Source organism: Balaenoptera acutorostrata, chromosome 15 (genome assembly GCF_949987535.1).
Source record: "Balaenoptera acutorostrata chromosome 15, mBalAcu1.1, whole genome shotgun sequence".
Lineage (NCBI taxonomy): Eukaryota > Metazoa > Chordata > Mammalia > Artiodactyla > Balaenopteridae > Balaenoptera > Balaenoptera acutorostrata.
The window spans coordinates 37,841,475-37,862,209 of record NC_080078.1 but is presented as its reverse complement, the minus strand read 5'-3'; the positions used below and the strand labels follow the sequence as shown (position 1 = coordinate 37,862,209).

General features: G+C 39.8%; 1 protein-coding gene across 1 annotated transcript in view; it reads left to right on the top strand.

Moving 5' to 3' along the window:
- Positions 1 to 20,735, top strand: part of LOC103006395 (ATP-binding cassette sub-family A member 17-like) — a 107,703-nt gene that overhangs the window by 32,702 nt on the left and 54,266 nt on the right. The window contains 4 exon segments of the mRNA XM_057529696.1: positions 6,620 to 6,793; positions 13,291 to 13,467; positions 14,461 to 14,585; positions 16,562 to 16,691. Of these exon segments, the coding sequence (XP_057385679.1) occupies positions 6,620 to 6,793; positions 13,291 to 13,467; positions 14,461 to 14,585; positions 16,562 to 16,691 (606 nt within the window).

The window sequence follows — 20,735 nt, the reverse complement described above, 5'->3', positions numbered from 1 at the left end:
CCCTGCATTGGCAGGCAGATTCTTAACCACTGTGCCACGAGGAAAGTCCCTGATCAATTGATTTTTGACAAAGGGGCCAAGACAATTCAACAGACAAGGAAGGGTCTTTTAAACAAATGGTGCTGGAACAACTAGATATCCACATATAAAAGAACGAAGTTGGATCTCTACATAACATCATACACAAAAATTAACTCAGCGTGGATTATAAACCTAAATGTAAGAACTAGCTAATACTATACAACTCTTAAAATAAAATACAGAAGTAAATCTTCATGATCTTGGGTTAGACAGTGATTTCTTAGATATGACATCAGAAGCCCAAGTGATAAAAGAGAAGACTGATAAGTTGGACTTCATCAGCATTAGCATTAAAAACTTTTATGCTTCAAAGGATACAATCAAGAAAGTGAAAAGACAACCTACAGGCTGGGAGAAAACATCTGCAAGTAAACTATTTCATAAGAGACTTGTGTCCAGAATAACTAAAAGAAAACTTACTCAAAAATAAAAACACAGATATTCATAACTCATTCTATAGGCAGCATTACCTTGATACCAAAGCCAGAAAACACATCACAATAAAACTACAGGGGGTGACTTCCCTGATGGCGCAGTGGTTAAGAATCTGCCCGCCAATGCAGGGTACATGGGTTCGATCCTGGTCCAGGAAGATCCCACATGCCGTGGAGCAACTAAGCCCGTGCGCCACAACCACTGAGCCTGCGCTCTAGAGCCCGTGAGCCACAACTACTGAGCCCGCGCACCACAACTGCTGAAGCCCACATGCCCTAGAGCCCCCGTGCTGCAACAAGAGAAGCCACTGCAATGAGAAGCCGGCACACTGCAAAGAAGAGTAACCCCTGCTCGCAGCTACTAGAGAAAGCCCACATGCAGCAACAAAGGCCCAATGCAGCCAAAAAAGAAAAACAAACACTACAGGGGACTTCCCTGGTGGTCCAGTGGGTAGGACTCCATGCTCCCAATGCAGGGGGCCCAGGTTTGATCCCTGGTTGGGGAACTAGACCCCACATGCATGCTGCAACTAAGAAGTCCTCATGCCGCAACTAAGAGAGTCCACGTGCCACAACAAAGATCCCGTGTGCCGCAACTAAGACCCAGCACAGCCAAAATAAAAAAATAAAAGGTAAAAATAAATAAAACACCTACAGACCAGTATCCCTTATGAATATCGATGGGGAAATCCTCAACAAAATACTACTAAACTAAATCTAGCAGCATATTAAAAGGATTATACACTATACCAAGTGGGATTTATCCCAGGAATACAAGAATGATTCAACAGATGAAAAGCAATCAATGTAATACACCACTTAATAGAATGAAGGAAAAAATAAACACAATTTTATTCATTTTTATTTATCACAATTGATACTGAAAAAGCATATGACAAAATCCAATATCTTTCATGATAAAAAAAAATTAACAAACCGGGATATAAAGGAACTTCCTCAACCTGATACTGAGCATTTATGAAAACCCCACAGCTAGCATCATAGTCTGTTGTGAAAGATTGAAAGCCTTCCCCCTAAGATCAGGAATAAGACAAGGATGCTCACTTTCCCCTCTGATATTCAGTTTTATACTGGAAGTTCTAGCCAGAGCAATTAGGAAATAAAAAGCATGCAATTTGGGAAGAAGAAGTAAAACTATCTCTATTCAAAGATGACATGATCTTATATATGAAAAATCCTAAAGAATCCACAGAAGGAGCTATTGGAGCTAATAAATGAATTCAGCAAACTTGCAGGGCACAAGATGGACACACAAAAATCAGTTATATTTCTATATACTAGCAATGAACATTCTGAAAAGAAATCAAGAAAACAATTCCACTTAAAATAGCATCCAAAATAAAATACCTAGGAATACATCTGACCACTAAGATGAAATACTTGTACACTGAAAACTACAGAGCATTGCTAAAATAAATCAAAGAAGTCTTAAATTGATGAAAAGACATCCTATGTTCATAGATTGGAAGACAATATTAAGATAGCAATACTCCCCAAATTGATCTACAGATTCAATTCAATCTCTATTAAAATCCCAACTGCCTTTTTCTCAGAAACTGACAAATTTCATATGAAATTGCAAGGGGCCTCAAAATGCCAAAACAACTTTGGAAAGAGTTGGAGGACTCACACTTCATGATTTCAAACTTACTACCAAGCTATAGAGATCAAAACCGTGTGGTACCAGCATAAAGATAGACATACAGATGGATGGAATTGAATTGAGGGTCTAGAAACCCATACATCTCATTGCCAATTGATTTTTGACAAGGATGCCAAGACCATTCAATGAAGAAAGAATAGTCTCTTCAACAAATGGCACTAGGACAATGGGATAGCCACTTGAACTTCTTCCTCACTTCATTCCTTATGATGGCTGAGTAATACTCCCCACATTTTGTTTATCTATTCATCTGTTGATGAACATTGGGTTGTTTCTACCTTTTGACTGTTGTGAATAATTCTGTTATGAACATTCATGTACAAGTATCTGTTTGAGTCCCTGTTTTCAGTTCCTTTGGGTATACACCGAGGAGTGTAATTGCTGAGTCATATGGTCATTCTATTTAACTTTTTGAGGCATCATCAAACTGTTGTTTTCCACAGAAGCTGCGCCATTTTACATTCCCATCAGAAATACACAAGGGTTCCAATTTCTTTGTAGAAATGTCTATTCAAGTCCTTTGCTCATGTTTTGCTTGCATTGTTTGTTTTGTTGACATTGAGTTGTAGGAGTTCTTTATGTATTTTGGATATCAATTCCTTAATAGATATATGGCTTGCAAATATTTTGTTCCATTCTGTGAGTAGTCTTTTTACTCTCTTGGTAGTGTCTTTTGATGCATAAAAGTTTTAAAATTGTTGAAGTTCAATTTATCTATTTTTTTCTTTTGTTGTCTGTGTTTTTGGTATCATATGTAAAAAACTGTTGCCAAATCCAAGGTTATGAAGATTTTCCACTAAGTTTTCTTCTAAGAGTTTTATGGTTTTTAGCTTTATGTTTAGATCTTTGATCCATTTTGAATTAATTTTTGCATATGGTATAAGGTAAGGGTTCCACTTCATTCTTCTGAATGGAGATATCCAGTTTTCCCAGCACCATTTGTTGAAAGACTGTCCATTGAATAGTCTTGGCACCCAAGTTAATTATATTTGTGAGGGTTTATTTCTGGGCTCTCTAATGTATTCCATTGGTCTTTATATCTAGAGTTTAAGAAAGATTGGTGTTAACTCATCTTTAAATGTTTGATAGAATTCACCAGAGACGGCATCTAGTCCTGGGCTTTTCTTTGTTAGAACAGAACCTGAGAGACCTGTGGGACACCATCAAACACCAGCATACACATCATAGGAGTCCCAGAATGAGGAGAGAGAAAAGAAGCAGAAAAAATATTTGAAGAAATAATGGCTGAAAACTCCTCCTAATTTGATGAAATACATGAATCTACAAACCCAAGAAGCTCAATGAACTCTAAGCAAGATAAACTCAAAGAGATCCCCAGTAAAAGTCTAAAATTCCAATTGTCAAAACTCAAAGACAAGGAGAGCATTTTGAAAGCAGCAAGAGAGAAGAGAGTCCCTACATACTCAATAAGATTAACAGCTGATTTCTCTAGAGAAACTATGGAGTCTAGAAGGTAGTGAGATGACATTTTAAATCTTGAAAGGAAAAAAAAAACTTTTAACCAAGAATTTTCTATCTGGCAAAACTATCCCTCAAGAATGATGGAGAGGGCTTCCCTGGTGGCGCAGTGGTTGAGAATCTGCCTGTCAATGCAGGGGACACGGGTTCGAGCCCTGGTCTGGGAAGATCCCACATGCCGCGGAGCAACTGGGCCCGTGAGCCACAACTACTGAGCCTGCGCGTCTGGAGCCTGTGCTCCGCAACGGGAGGGGCCGCGATAGTGAGAGGCCCGCGCACCGCGATGAAGAGTGGCCCCTGCTTGCCACAACTAGAGAAAGCCCTCGCACAGAAACGAAGACCCAACACAGCCAAAAATAAATAAATAATTTAAAAAAAAAAAAAAAAAAAAAAAAAAAAAAAAAAAAGAATGATGGAGAAATTAAGACATTTTTGGATAAACAAAGGCTGAGGGAGTTTATTACCAATAGGCCTTCCGTTCCCTGCTAAAGGGAGTTCTTCAGGCTGAAATGAAAAGTCACTAGACAGTAACTCAAAGCCATAAGAAGAAATAAAGACCCCTGGTAAAGGTAACTAAAGCCAATGGCCAAAGGGCATATGAAAAGATGCTCAACATTGCTAATTATTAGAGAAATGCAAATCAAAACTGCAATGAGGTATCACCTCACATTAGTCAGAATGGCCATTATCAAAAAGTCTAGAAATAATAAATGCTGGAGAGGGTATGGGGAAAAGCGAACCCCTGTTGGTGGGAATGTAAACTAGTGCAACCACTATGGAAAACAGTCTGGAGGCTCCTTAAAAAACTAAAAATAGAATTACCATATGATCCAGCAATCCCACTCCTGGGCATATATCTAGAAAAGACAAAAACTATAATTCGAAAAGATACATGCACCCCCAATGTCCATAGCAGCATTATTTGCAATGGCCAAGACATGGAAGCAACATGTGTCCATCAACAGATGAATGGATAAAGAAGATGTGGTGTATATATAATGGAATATCACTCAGACGTAAAAAAGAATGAAATAATGCCATTTGCAGCAACATGGATAGACCTAGAGATAATCATACAAAGCGAAGTAAGTCAGACAGTGAAAGACAAATATCATATAGTATCACTTACATGTGGAATCTAAAAAAAAATGATACAAATGAACTTATTTACAAGACAGAAACAGATTCACAGACATAGAAAACAAATTTATGGTTACCAAAGGGAAAGGGGAGAGAATAAATTAGGAGTATGGGATTAGGAGATATATACTACTATATATCAAGTAGATAAACAAGAAGGCTTTACTTGTTACAGCAAGGTCAGAAGCTCTTGCTCTGGCCTCAGAGTGCTGTATTTACATCTTGGTGTGGATCCTGACCTTGAGCAGGTCAATAGATTCTGTATCCATTTCCCCTTCTGTGAAACTGGAAAATGATAGCACTTATCTCATAAATTAGTTATGAGGATTAAATGGGATGTAAAATGCTGAGAACAATACTTGGTATATAGTAAGAACTTAGTACATGTTAGCAATTATTATCACCTTTTACAAAAGAAGAAACAAAGTCAGAGAAGTTATAGAAGACCCAGGGTCAGCCATAGTTCATGTAGTCACGTTCAGTGAAGGGCTGCCTGATGCCTTAACTGTGGCTCTTTCTGTTATATATGCAATCCTTACATTTTCGATCTATATTCTCTTAACTTCCTGGAAGGCAGATGTTTGCATTTATTTTGCATTTATCTCCCAGACTTCAGTTTGATTGGTTTATCTCCAAATCTGGAGCCACTATACTTAGAGCCTGGGAAACCTTGAATCCTTGACCCATCATTTACTAGTTCCATGACATTGAGCAAATTTATTTAATGTGGCCAAGCCTCAATTTCTTCCTCTGAAAAACAGGGAGGTTATGAAGATTTAATAAGATACTGTATATAAAGTGCTTGCCACAGTGCCAGGCAATGCTCCATAGATGCTATATAATCTACCGCTCATCTTTGAAGAAGATGGTTTTTATTGTAGGAGATGTTATTAATGCAGTATTAGAGGAAGTTTTAGGCAATTAAATGTTTGTGCTTTTTCGTAAGGATTGATTAATTTTTTAAGTGCAACAAATCCTCTTAGTCTTTTGATAGTGAAAGTGCAAGTATAAAAGGTTTCTATCAAAATTTCTTAAAAGACTGCTTCCCTTCTGAAATGCTGAGACAAATGCAGAGATGCTTTCCTTACCATGGCAGGGAAAAGAGACTTGCATTATACTTCTTTGTGCATTATTTTTTTATTTAAAAAAATTTATTTCATTGAAATATAGTTGATTTACAATGTTATATTAATTTCTGCTGTACAGCAAAGTGATTCAGTTATACATATATATACATTCTTTTTCTTTTTTTAATATTTTCATTTTATTGGAGTATAGTTGATTTACAATGTTGTGTTAGTTTCAGGTGTACAGCAAAGTGATTCAGTTATACATATACATATATTCATTCTCTTTTAGATTGTTTTCTCATATAGGTTCTTTGTGCATTATTTTTTTATATAAATTTATTTATTTATTTATTTTTGGCTGTGTTGAGTCTTTGTTGCTGCATGCAGGCTTTCTCTAGTTGCGGCGAGCAGGGGCTACTCTTCGTTGCGGTGTGCGGGCTTCTCATTGCGGTGGCTTCTCTTGTTGCGGAGCACGGGCTCTAGGCGCGCAGGCTTCAGTAGTTGTGGCACGTGGGCTCAGTAGTTGTGGCTCATGGGCTCTAGAGCACAGGCTCAGTAGTTGTGGCACACAGTCTTAGTTGCTCTGCAGCATGTGTGATCCTCCCAAACTAGGGCTTGAACCCGTGTCCCCTGCATTGGCAGGCGGACTCTTAACCACTGCACCACCAGGGAAGTCCCTCTTTGTGCATTATTGATGAAACTCTTTTCATTTCTTCCCTCTGAATTTGCAGCTCATGTTGCAACCGCCTCCAGAGGCATCATCTTCTTCTTCACCTACCTCCCATACCTGTACCTCACTTTCAGCTACAACCAAAGGAGTCACTTCCAAATGATTGCCTTTTATCTCCTCTCCAATGATGCCATGGCACTGGGAGGCTGATTAATCTCCACATATGAGACAAAAGGTGAGCCTTACCTTTCTCAAGGTAAACTGCCTTGATGTTTTGCCATTTGCTGACAGGCAGAGTTGACCTTCATTTCCAAATAAACATAACTGGCTCATTTTATTCAGTGTTCTGAGCATTTACAGTATACTTACACCTATGGTAGGTACTGTAAGGAACACTTAAGAAATGTAGAATGAAGTTTACATCATGCAGCTTACAATGTAGTTTGGGAGAAAAACTAAACCATGTAAATGATTTAGGGAATTTTACACCTATATAGTTGTATAGATCTAAAATATATAGATTTATGGTTAGAAGTTCAAATAACACTTTAGAACTTTACAGATAATGTAGTGCTATTACAGATACCATATTTTATTCTCATAGGCTTCAGAATTAGTCTTCTTTCACAAGTTGGTCTAGGGGACCTTCCGTCAGAAATGTTACAACTTCCACACTTTGGGGTGAAAGTACAACATCAAGTTTTCATTTGTCTCATGTTTCTGGAGTTTGAAGAATTCCGCACAACATCTACAGTCATTGCAGAAGATTGCAGCCAACATGTCAATCAAAATGTAGGACCCTGGGACTTCCCTGGTGGCACAGTGGTTAAGAATCCACCGCCAAGGCAGGGGACACAGGTTCGAGCCCTGGTCCGGGAAGATCCCACATGCCACGGAGTAACTAAGCCCCTGCGCCACAACTACTGAGCCTGCGCTCTAGAGCCCATGAGCCACAACTACTGAGCCCACATGCCACAACTACTGAAGCCCACGTGCCTAGAGCCCGTGCTCTGCAAGAAGAGAAGCCACTGAATGAGAAGCCCGCACACTGCAACGAAGAGTAGCCCCTGATCACCACAACTAGAGAAAGCCCATGCGCAGCAACGAAGACCCAACACAGCCATAAACAAACAAACAAATAAATAAATAAAATGTAGGACCCTGAGGTCTGTGGGGTTACAGTACTTACTGAATGGAACAGTTTCACATTTCAGTGGTACTAAGATGATCTGCTCTGAACACTCTAGCAAGTGCCTTCTTTGCTCAACGTTAGCTTTTATCACCAGAGTCCAGGTCCCAAATGATAAAGCTTGGTTTAGCAGCAGATAACGGGGAGAGGAGTTATAAGTTGGATCGAGTTTGTGGGTCCCCTTACTGCAATTAGGATAATCTCCAATGTCCTGGTTAGAGGCATCACCTACCAATGAATTTCTTTATTAAGTTTGGATGTTCTAAATGGATTAAGGGTGCTTAAAATTTAATAAAGGATGTTAAGTTGACCAGAATTTATTGAAAGTGAGTGGTTTTCTTTAACAAAGCAATGTTGAGACCATGATTTACAAATACTTATGGAGGAAAACTAGATTTGAAATGGTATATCTGATTCCTTACATGTTAGTGAATGAATGTAGATGCTTTATGGAGCCTATCTGTTGAAATTGAGGGAATTTAGGTAGGTGGTTGGACTGGATGAACTGTGTGTTATGATCAGTGTTCATTCCTGAAAGGCACAGGATAGCCCACAAATGGTGTCTAGTGTTACAACTGAAGGAAATGCAAATGCATATGATCATAAGCAGGTAGGAATCTCTAAGAATATAATTGATGAAATGTTAGAAATCTGAGGATAATATTTCTTATTTAGAATCCTCATACTTTCACTGGATTAGTTTTTCCTATTCATCTGACCTATCTGCTCAAATCAGATAGCACGCCTTCTAGTGAGTGAATAGATAAAATTACTCTGTACATTTTCGCAGTAAGTCTAGTGCAGAGCTTTCAGTTTTAATCTTGAGCAGGAATCACTATATACAACATGAATCAGGCCTCTGGTTGTATGGCAGAAACATTTTGGCCTCTTAAAATCAGAACCTGCATGCTTGTGGAGCAACTGGGTTTGTCACTTGAAACTTCCATTTATTGATTTATTTGTTAATTTATTATTTACTAGATTGATTTTAGTTTTTAAGAGGCCCAGTAAATAGCACCCTTCTCCCCTCCTTAGTTTCTGAACCAGTTGAGAAACAAACCAGAGATGTCATCTTATTAATACCCAAATATCTTTTTATAACTAATAAAAAACTTAGTGGATGGGTTATTATAGATGCTCAGATGGGCCATTTTATCTCAACTCCTCAAGTTTGTCAGTGCTGTCTTGTAGCCCTGACTAATCTTGTTTCAGTCTCTTCCCTTCCACAGGTATTGATCTCAAGGGTATTCCTTAATAAACATTTTGCATACTAAACTCCATTTCAGGGTCTGTGTCACAAAGAACCTAACCTGTGGCTATTGAATTTATCTCTGGGACCCCTATTAATGTGAGAAGGGTCTCCTATTATGCTCTCCACCTGAGTGGGACGCTGGGCCTTGTTGTTTAGCTCCCTTGCCTTGAAAGGCCATCCGAATGGAAGCCCAAAGTTTTCTTGTTAGCAAATGACCTCTGAGCAAAAGAGTTCCAGTAGGAAAACAGAGAATAGGGCAGAGAAATACATTTGAAAAGATGGTGGCCAAACTTGTTCCAAAACTGGATTTCAGGAAGCCCAGCAAATCCCAAACAAGATTAACAATAAGAAATCTACATTAGACATACCAACATAAAATTGAACATACCAGAGGTCAAGAGAAAAATCTTAAAAGTAGCTGGAGGGGAAAAAAAAAGACATTGCTTTTCAAAGGAGCCAAGAGGGCTTCCCTGGTGGCGCAGTGGTTGAGAGTCTGCCTGCTGATGCAGGGGACACGGGTTCCAGCCCTGGTCTGGGAAGATCCCACATGCCGCAGAGCAACTAGGCCCGTGAGCCATAACTACTGAGCCTGCGCGTCTGGAGCCTGTGCTCCGCAACAAGAGAGGCCGCGATAGTGAGAGGCCCGCGCACCGCGATGAAGAGTGGCCCCCGCTCGCCGCAACTGGAGAAAGCCCTCGCACAGAAACGAAGACCCAACACAGCCAAAAAATAAATAAATAAATAAATAAATAAATAATTAAAAATGAATAACTGCTTTAAAAAAATTGTCTTTTTCAAAGGAGCCAAGAGTGGGAGCCTGAAGATAGTGGCTTTATACATTGTATAAAATAATAATGATGATGATGATAATGATGATGTCTTTAGGATTTTTTTAAAAAGATAGAATTAAAATACATAAAAGGGTTTTTGAGGAGATAAAGTCAGAAATCAGTGGGGGTAAATACTTTTTGGAAGGGGAATAAAGATATTGATTAACTTTAGACTTTGCGGCAATGTAGACCTGGTAATTCATTACTGAGCCGACCAGGAAAAGGCTAGGAACAGTGTATAACTTTCAAACTTAATAGAGAGAAAATGGAATAATCAAAAGATTGGTTGAGTCAAGAAGAAGTGGTGTGGGAGAGGAATTATGTCACATGGCCTCTTCTACAGCAAAGGGGGATGAGAAGTCAGGGAAGAACAATCATGATCAAAGAGATGTGGGGACAGGTGAACTTTGCCAGATTCCTTTCAGCAGCACCCTGCTCTCAAAACACAAATAAATAAATGGTGGAAAGAAGTAACAGCTAACTCCTACCCAATCCAAACTCCAGCAGTATTTTTGTTTTGTTTTGTTTTTTAAATAGAACTCGATGAGCTGATTCTCAAATGTACATGGGAATATAAAGGACCAAGAATAGCCAAGAACTCTTGAGGAAGAACAAAATAGCAAAACTTGTTTTGCCGGATTTCGTGATTTATCATAAAGCAATAGTAATTAAGATTATGGTTGACAAATTAATAGAACAGAAAAGAAGGGAGAGATAAATGCGTTGTTAAATATCAGAGATGATACTTCAGAGCAGTGGGATTTAATAAATGGTGCTGGAGCAACTAAAGAACCTTATGGAAAAAATTGAAATTGGACTTTGAATTCACACCATACACAGATATCAATTCCAATGTAAAAAAACTATAAAGTTTTTTGGAGATGATATAGGAGGGTACATTCATGTACTTGAAGTAGGAAAGATTTCTTAAACAAGGCACAAGAATAACTAACCATCAGGAAAAGACTGATAAATAATGACATTAAAATTAAGACACCATGAAGAGAATGAAAGGAGAAGCTACAGAGTGGGAGAGGATGCTCGATACATTTAACCTGCAAAAGGCTTGTATCCAGAATATTTAAAGAATTCATAAAATCAATTATATATCATACTTTATAGTAAAGAAAAAAACAGGCAAAAATAGGCACTTCATGAAAAGCCATATCCAAATAGCCAATAAACATATGCAAGCTAGAAGAAAATGAAGTGACATAGTTAAAGAAAGTACTGAAAGAAAAACCTTGTCAACTCAGTGTTCTATATCCAGGGGAAAATTAGAGAGAAATGAAGACTCTCTCAAACCAAAGCGACAGAATCGATTGCTGGGAGACATTACGAGAAATGTTGAGTTCTTCAAGCAAAAACAATATCATATCAGACAGAAGCTTGGATCTGCACAAAGAAATTAAGAGCACTGAAAATGGAAAATACAGTTTACTTTGTCTTTTGTGGAGTTTTCTGGCTCTAAAAGAGAACTGACTGTCTAAAGCAAAAGTGGTAGCAATGTATTGTGTTTATAGCTTATGTGAAAATAAAATGTATGACAACAGTAGCAAAGGGTGGGAGGGAAGAACTGGAAACTGGAAATTGTTGTAAGAGCCTCATGCTACAAATGAAGTAGTATAATATTATTTGAAGATAGACTAATTAAAGATGATTTTAAACCCTAGAACAACACTAAAAAAATTTTTAGAGGTATAAGTAATAGATCGATAGTGGAAATAAAATGGAATCATTAAAAAAAATCCCCATTAATGCAAGAAGAAGAGGAAAAAAGAAACAAAGAAAAGTTTGAACCAAATAGAAAAGAGCTGGCAAAGTGGTAGATTTTAATCCAATCAATAATCACATTAAACGTGAATAATCTAAACATACCAATTAAAAAGAGACTGTCAGTTTAGATAAAAAGGCAAAACCCAACTAGATGCTGCCTACAGACAAAGATGACGGTGAAGTTGTAAAGGGGGTGTGCATATTTGGGGTTTTGGGGGTTATTGATTTGGGTGGTAGTTGTACAAAGTACTTCCTTTGTAATTGCTTGTTAAACTCTATTTTATATACTTGATATGTATATTCCCAATAAATAAATAAAGTTAACTGGCAATCAAATGTCTGCTGAGGTGGGGAAGGAGCCTTGTCTCTTTCTTCTTTTCGGACACTGCAGACTTACACTGAACAAGGATGCACCTGGCTTTCACAAACTAAGTGTGCTGACTGTTTACGGCAGCTGAGGTTTGCGAGACCTGTCTGTAAGCCATGGTGAAAGGCAAGGCTCTCGATTGGCACAAAGACAGACACAAGTCATAGAATCTCACCTCAGGAAGGGCCTCAGAGGTTTCCTGGCCCCTCGCCCCTCACAGCATGGCCTGTGCACCAGCAGCATCAGAACCCTCAGAGAGCTTGTTAGGAATGCAGACTCCCAGGCCCATCCAGACACACTTAATCAGAACAAAATCCCCAGGTGATTAGTGAGTACAGGAAAGTTTGAGGAGCACCGTTCTAGCCCATCTGTCTGCTCACCAGTATTTGAACGTCTCCTCTGGTGTTGCTAGTTACCACCTCCTCAATCCTGCCATGTGGCAGCAGATGCAGGGTATCTTGGATGCTTTACATGAGAAGCTTAGTCAGCTTGTATTCAGATTAGACACTTGGCATCACAAAGGATACTTATCTTTATACGCACCCAGGAATTGGTCCCAAGCCCATCCTCAGCACTCCTTTCTTCATGGCATATGTATGTATTGAGCAGCTGCTGCATATGAGGCCCTGGGTCAGATGTTGGACATACTGAGATAACCTGACAGTCCCTGGCCCCAAGCTGGGGTTGGCAATAAGTGAGCAGATTCACAGTGCGGAGTGAGACCTTCAATGCTCACAGTTAGCGCAGGGTGCCCCAGATGCACGTGGGTTAGACATATAACCCAAGAGAGTGAGTATACATGCTTGCTGGGGAAGGAGATACCTGTGCTGACCTACCAAGTAAGAATTAACCAAGAAAAAAGGTGGGGAGGAGTAGGAAGGGCTTTCCTGACAGCATGTGCAAGAGTGTGAAGATGTGTCTCAGATGACCAAATTTCTACTTCTTGGTGCCAAAGAATCATTTTGCCGATAATAAGAATGTTTTATTAGGAATTCCCTGTCAGCCCAGTGGTTAGGACTCAGCGCTTTCACGGCTGGGCCCAAGTTCAATCCCTGGTTGGGGAACTAAGATCCCACAAGCTGTGTGGCATGGTCAAAAAAACCAAAAAACAAACAAAAACAAAAACAAAAAAGTTTTACCTTCTTTGAGAAACCAACAACTAGTTTTTCTTTTCCTGTGCCTAACTTTTGTCCCTTAATACCCCAGACATGAATAGTCCAGTCTTCTCATTGGCTTGTTCTCCAACTGTTTGATTGGAAAGTTCTGGTAACTTTTCTCTGTCTTCGATGTGGTGACTGTTTTCCTTCCTTTGGAATAGGCACAGGCATCCAATGGAGGAACATGGGCAGTATAGGAGGAGAGTTTAACTTCACTCAGGTGCTGCTGATGCTACTGCTGGACTCTCTCTTATATGGCTTGGTGGCCTGGTATGTGGAGTCCGTCTTCCCAGGGGTGTATGGTACACCCAAACCTTGATACTTCTTTCTCATGGTGAGTACTGATGCTGCTGTTTTATAGATTGACATTAGAATTTTTATAGCTCATCATCAATATTCCTATCCCTCTTTGTGGTGTTGGTTGCAGCCTCAAACTCCTGGAAATCTAAGTGCAGTTCTCTAACCTGGATTCACCCCAAACCTATCAACTTGTGGTTGCCAAGGGAGCATAATTAACAAGTCTGTCTCTCTGACTCTTGCCGCACTGCTGATACCCTGTGCAGAGTCCCCTTAAGAGTGCCTGTGACTGTCTCACATGTGCCCACTTGAGTGGCAGGCCCTGCATTCTCTCACAGAATGGCACCCCAACAAGGTAGAGCCCTCAGGACTCCTCGGCCTCTTTCCTCTTTGGGCTGGTGACAAGGCCCTGAAGCTCTTTGAGACACCTCTGTGACCTGGGGGCACGGGCACGGGGCACAGCTTTCGTTGACAAGCCCATGAAGCTCTCCAAATCTTTTCTCTCCTATGGTGAGTAAATTTTTCCTACAAAGTTGAACCCATCATGCCTGATTCAGTCCTCTTGCAGATTCAGTCTGATCCCATCTGAATTGCACAGGTACTCACTTCAGGCCTCGGCAAAGGCTGCCATGCTTGCCCTTCTTGGTCTGTGGAGAAATGGGTAGATTGTTAACGCCAGTATTTCTCCAGGCCTCAGCCCACAGGGGTGCTGACTGCCAACACGACAGCTTCCCCAGTACACCAGGAGTGTGGATACGAGGCATCATTTGTAGCTCCATCCTCCGGACCACGGGTTGTAGGTTGAAATGCAGTTTATTAGTAGTAAGGCTGTGAGCAAATTCTTGACTTCTTCAGGCACCATTAAGTGTTCGATACCAGGAAACTCCGATGGGTGAGGCTGGGGTGGGGGTGGGGGGAGGGAAGTGTGAGAATTTAATTTACCAAAATATTTATCTTCCAGAAGAAGAGAGCCAATTCACCTAAATGTATTAATGCAAGTTGACTTCCTCTCTAGCCCTCCTACTGGCGTGGAGAACCTATATCCCTTACGAATTCAGTGCTGGAGTTGGGGGATCCTCAGAAAGCTCTGTAAAGCAAGTTCATTCAGGAAGAGCCTACTGATTTGATAAAAGGAATTGAAATCCAACCTCTATACAAGGTATCAGCTCACAAATCTTCTTCCAAGGACTTGAGAAATAGTGCATAGAGGCTTCTGTTTTATTCTGACAGTGGTTACAAGGTACATTTTGTGATAGATTTTTAATTCCCTTCTGTAATGTTATCCTCAAAATTAGGAGTATAATGTAAAATGTCCTGTTTTCTGTCATAAAGTTAAATGACTGCATGGAGGGTCTAGATGATCTTTCTTGAAACAGTCTCGCAAATGCCAAACACCTCTTGTTGGGGACACCCTGGAACTCAGTCATTTGATGGCTGACTTTGATCCACCAGTGTTTTTACATAACCAAATCAAATAGTAAACCAGATTTCACTGCTGGCTTCCAGATGCAGAAGTGTTTGTTCTTTCACCAGTGTCTGCTGAGTCCTGCATTGACTAAGGACTCCCCTGACAGGATAATTGGCTATAAGCTCTATACCCTGGTGTGTCCTCCAGAGCATTATTTTTTTGTTTGGAATCTTCCATTCTTCAAATACGATGAGCCTAAGGAGAAGCAGTGTCCTCTGTACGACTGATACAAGGTCACAGTCAAGGTGCTAGCTCAATACTTTGTGTCGCCTTCCTTGGTCTATGGGATCAAGTGGATCACATACTGGCCCAGGGGCTCCACAGCATGGGGGATCATCCCAGCTCCTTTACATACTGTGGTAGCAGCTTGGAATGCTCCAGTCTTCACCCAATTTATTGTAGCTTCAATAAGCAGGGATTTCATTTCCTCTTTTCACATAACAAGCAGTCTGCAGGCACATGGTTCTGGCATGATTTCAGCTGCTCAGCAAAGCCGTCCCAGACCCCTGCTCTTTCTGCTCACTTGCTTTCATTTATTTTCCCTGGGCCAGTGGAAGCACATAGCTCTCATCTTCGTGCTTGTCATTTCCCGGTTGCAAGATGGCTGCTGTCGCTCATCTATAGGGAAAGATAAGAGCGAGGGGCTTTCTTTTAGGAGGACTTCTTCCTTCTTTCCTTCCTTCCTTCCTTCCTTCCTTCCTTCCTTCCTTCCTCCCTTCCTTCCTTCCTCCCTTCCTCCCTCCCTTCCTCCCTTCCTCCCTCCCTTCCTTCCTTCCTTTTCTGCCCTTCGGTAGATCACCCCTGATTCTTATTGCCCAGAATTCTGCCACATGTCCACCTCAACTGCAAAAGGGAGACTGAGAAGTTAGGGAAGAGGACCGTCACACTTGATTCAAAATAATCATACCAGATGGATGTGGGGGCAGGAGAAGTGTGCCAAATTCCTTTCCGCAGCACCCTGCTCCCAAACACAGTTAGATAAATGGTGGGAAGAAGTGATGTCTAAGTTTCACCCAACTATAATGTCTGTACTCCAGACCCCAAGTCCAGTCCAGATGCAATTAGACAGGACAGAAATTGTCTAAGGCGTGGACAGAAATTGTCTAAGGCCTAGACTGAAATGTGATGTATCTCTGCAAGTGGCATTATGGGTGATTTTATTTTCTTCCTTATACTCATATATGAATTACTTGTATAATAAGAAAAAAATAAATGGTATTTAAAATACTGGAGACATTTGATTTAGAAAACAGGACGGTCTGTCTGGTGTTCTCTCCCTAGATCAACACCACCCACAAAAGAGGCAGGGTGCCCTTTCTCAGGGGATTAGCCAGGCAGTGCAGAGCAAGGTGTGGCTCGAGAAGCAGGGAGGTCTCGTTCAAGCTCGGAGCCCTTCGTCCTTGCGCTCTGGCCTCTGTGGTTCAGCTGCTCTACCACCAGGCTCCAGAGGCCAGGGAAACCCCCTGGTGTTGCTCCCCATCATGGTCCTCAGTAGCTCCAGGCAGCTAAACTCTGAAAGAAGGAGCTCCCTTATGGATTTCCACTTGGAGTCCCACTGATGAACTTTCGGAGGAAATTGGTGTGGGTGCTCAGCCTGTCATAGGTTCTTCAGAAATGCCACATGCGTGTGCATATTACACTGTCAGTCAGAGTTGGCTTTTCAACAGGTGTTCTACAAGGGAAGGGATGAACACATGGCAGTCAAAGATCTGACCATGAACCTGTACCAAGGGCAGATCACTGTTCTCCTGGGGCACAAGGGAGCAGGCAAAACCACCACCTGCGGCATGCTCACAGGTATGTGTGTGGGGTCAGCCCTCCCGAGGAAGCGCTGAAGAAATTGTTGATCCAGATCTAGATGTTTTGGCTCCATCTCCTCTCATCAGATTTCACTGGCACCTTTGTTTGTTGTTTGTTTTTTTACTATCTATGTAGAGGTGCCTGGTTGTTCACATTACCCTGTAGCAGGAAAAGGGAATCTTTGACTCTTTTGGTCAATCTGAGGAACTTAGTTTCAAACACTATCAGGAAGCTGTGAACACTGCTTAGCATGTTTCCTTCCAGGTAGAACTTTCTGGTACAGTGAGGCACCACTAATCTCTCAACCAAATATTTCATCCACTTACTTTTGATTGCCAGGGGCACTTTTAGAATGATACCTGGTGAATTATTCTAAAATTATCTGTTTCAGAATAGTTTTTTTTTTAAACAATTAGCAAAGATTATTATTATTATTTTATTTATTTATTTATGGCTGTGTTGGGTCTTCGTTTCTGTGCGAAGGCTTTCTCTAGTTGCGGCGAGCGGGGGCCACACTTCATCGGGGCGCGGGCCTCTCACCACTGCGGCCTCACTTGTTACGGACCACAGGCTCCAGACGCGCAGGCTCAGTAACTGTGGCTCATGGGCCCAGGCTGCTCTGCGGCCTGTGGGATCTTCCCAGACCAGGGCTCGAACCCGTGTCCCCTGCATTGGCAGGCAGACTCTCAACCACTGCGCCACCAGGGAAGCCCAAAAAAAGACTTTTAAATTCACTGTAGAGTAGTATCACTTTTTTTCCCTTTTCCCCCAAACACTCATGGTGCTTTATTATCCACAACCAAAATGGAAGATCTGAAAACCCCAATCAGTGGGTAATTTGGCAGTAAGTATCAAAAACCTTTAAAGTCTTGTCCCCCTTTTGACCTACTAGATCTACCTGTATTGACTTAGACTAAGAAAACAATTGGGGAATCAGGCAAAGTTATATCACATGGGCTTCCCTGGTGGCGCAGTGGTTGAGAATCTGCCTGCTAATGCAGAGGACACGGGTTCAAGTCCTGGTCTGGGAAGATCCCACATGCCGCGGAGCAAATAGGCCTGTGAGCCACAACTACTGAGCCTGCGTGTCTGGAGCCTGTGCTCTGCAACAAAAGAGGCCACGACAGTGAGAGGCCCGCGCACTGCAATGAAGAGTGGCCCCCACTTGCCACAACTAGAGAAAGCCCTCGCACAGAAACGAAGACCCAACACAGCCAAAAATAAATAAATAAATAAATAAATAAATAATTAAAAAAAAATCTTAATGTTGAAAACATCAAGATTTGTCAAAATTATTAAAAAAAACAAACAAACAAAGTTATATCACATGTTTATACTTGTGAAGAATTGCAAATAACCTAAATATCTACCAGTATGGGTTGAATAAATAAATAGGATATATTCATAACAATGAAATCTTTTTTTGCCTTTAAAAATTGTATAGATTCTGTTGATGTAGACAAATGGCCTCAATACATTGTTGTATGAAAAAGCCAGTTAAAAAACCAGAATTTATATTTTCCCATTTTTAGTAAAATATTAATGTGTGAGTCAGTATATGCATACAAAATACATAAAGTTACATAGCACAATGTTAGCAGTTGTCTTTTTATGATGGGATTTGTATAACCTTTGTTTTCTTATACTTTCTTCTCCAACTTTGTTGCAATAGAAATTTATTGTCCTTTTTCAATATGAAAAATATCCTTAAAATAAGAAAATGTGAATAAAGACAAAGATAGTATACAGATGAGCAGCCTGCAAAGTTTTACACTGACATACATTTGGCAGTGAGTGCATTCATTCAGTGGGATTTATTTGGAATTTATTGGGAAGGAATCAGAGATGAGTCAGTCATGGATCATGCCTTCAAGGATCCCAATTTGAAACTTTTAGGTGCCAGAAATACTTTTCTCCTTGACCATATTTACTTATGCATCCATATTATTACTTTTTTAAATTGAAGTATAGTTGATTTACAATGTTGTGTTAGTTTCAGGTGTACAGCAAAGTGATTCAGATATGTGTATATATATATATGTATATATAGGTACATATATATATACACACACACACATATATATTCTTTTTCAGATTCTTTTCCATTATAGGTCATTACAAGATATTGAATGTAGTTCCCTGTGCTATACATTAGGTCTTTATTGTTTCACTGTTTATAGTAAAATAGATATAGTTTATCTATCTATGGTTGTTTATAGTAATGTGTGTATGTTAATCCCAAACTGCTAATTCCCCCCCCCCCCATTTCCCGTTTGGTAACCACAAGTTTGTTTTCTATGTCTGTGAGTCTATTTCTGTTCTGTAAATAAGTTTATTTGTATCATTTTTTTTAGATTCCACATATAAGTGATATCATATATTTGTCTTTCTCAGTCTTACTTCACTTAATATGATAATCTCTAGGTCCATCCATGTTGCTGCAAATGGCATTATTTCATTCTTTTTTATGGCTGAGTAATATTGCATTGTATGTATGTGTGTGTGTGTATATATATATATGTGTATATATATATATATATATATATACATATATATATATATATATACACACAGACACACCACACCTTCTTTATCCATTCTTCTATTGATGGACACTTATGTTGCTTCCATGTCTTGGCTATTGTAAATAGTGCTGCAATGAACATTAGGGTGCATGGAGCTTTTGGAATTAGAGTTTTCTCTGGATATATGCCCAGGAGTGGGATTGCTGGATCATATGGTAACTCTATTTTTAGTTTTTTGAGGAACCTCCATACTGTTATCCATAGTGGCCGCACCAATTTACATTCCCACCAACAACGCAGGAGGGTTCCTTTTTCTCCACACCCTCTCCAGCATTTATTATTTGTAGACTTTTTGATGCTGACCATTCTGACTTGTGTAAGGTGATACCTCACTGTAGTTTTGCTTTGCATTTTTCTAATAATTAGCGATATTGAGCATTTTTTCATATGTCTGTTGGCCATCTGTATGTCTTCTTGGTAGAAGTGTCTATTTAGATTTTCTGCCCAGTTTTTGATTGAGGTTATTTTTTATATTAAGCTGTATAAGTTGTATATTTTGGAAATTAATCCCTTGTTAGTAGCATCTTTGCAATATTTTCTCCCATTCCATAGGTTTTTTCATTTTGTTTATGGTTTCTTTTGCTGTGCAAAAGCTTTTAAGTTTAATTAGGTCCCATATGTTTATTTTGTTTTTGTTTCCCTTGCCTTAGGAGACAGATCCAAAAAAAATATTGCTACAATTTATGTCAAAGAGTGTTCTATGTTTTCTTCTAGGAGTTTTACAATATCCGGTCTTACATTTAGATCTTTAATCTATTTTGAGGTTTTTTTTGTATATATATGCTGTGAGAAAATGTTCTAATTTCCTTCATTTACATGTAGATGTCCAGTTTCCCCAGCATCGCTTCCTGAAGAGACAGTCTTTTCTCCATTGTATATTCTTGCCTCTTTTATCATAGATTAATTGACCATAAGTGCATGGGTTTATTTCTGGGCTTTCTATCCTGTTCCATTGCTCTGTGTCTGTTTTTGTGCCAGTACCATACTGTTTTCATTACTGTAGTTTTATAGTATAGTCTGAAGCCAGGGAGCATGATTCCTCCTGCTCTGTTCTTCTTTATCAAGATCATTTTGGTTATTCAGGGTCTTTTGTGTTTCCATACAAATTTAAAAATTTTTTGTTCCAGTTTTGTGAAAAAATGCCATTGGTAATTTGATAGGGGTTGCACTGAATCTATAGATAGCCTTGGGTAGTATGGTCATTTTAACAATAATAATTCTTCCAATCCAAGAACACTGTATATCTCTTTACATCTCTTTGTGTCATCTTCAATTTCTTTCATCAGCGTCTTACAGTTTTCCGAGTACAGGTCTTTTATCTCCTTAGGTAGCTTTATTCTTAGGTATTGTGTTCTTTTTTATGCGCTGGTAAATGGGATTGTTTCCTTCATTTCCTTTTCTGATATTTCATTGTTAGTGTATAGAAATGCAACAGATTTTTGTGTACTAATTTTGT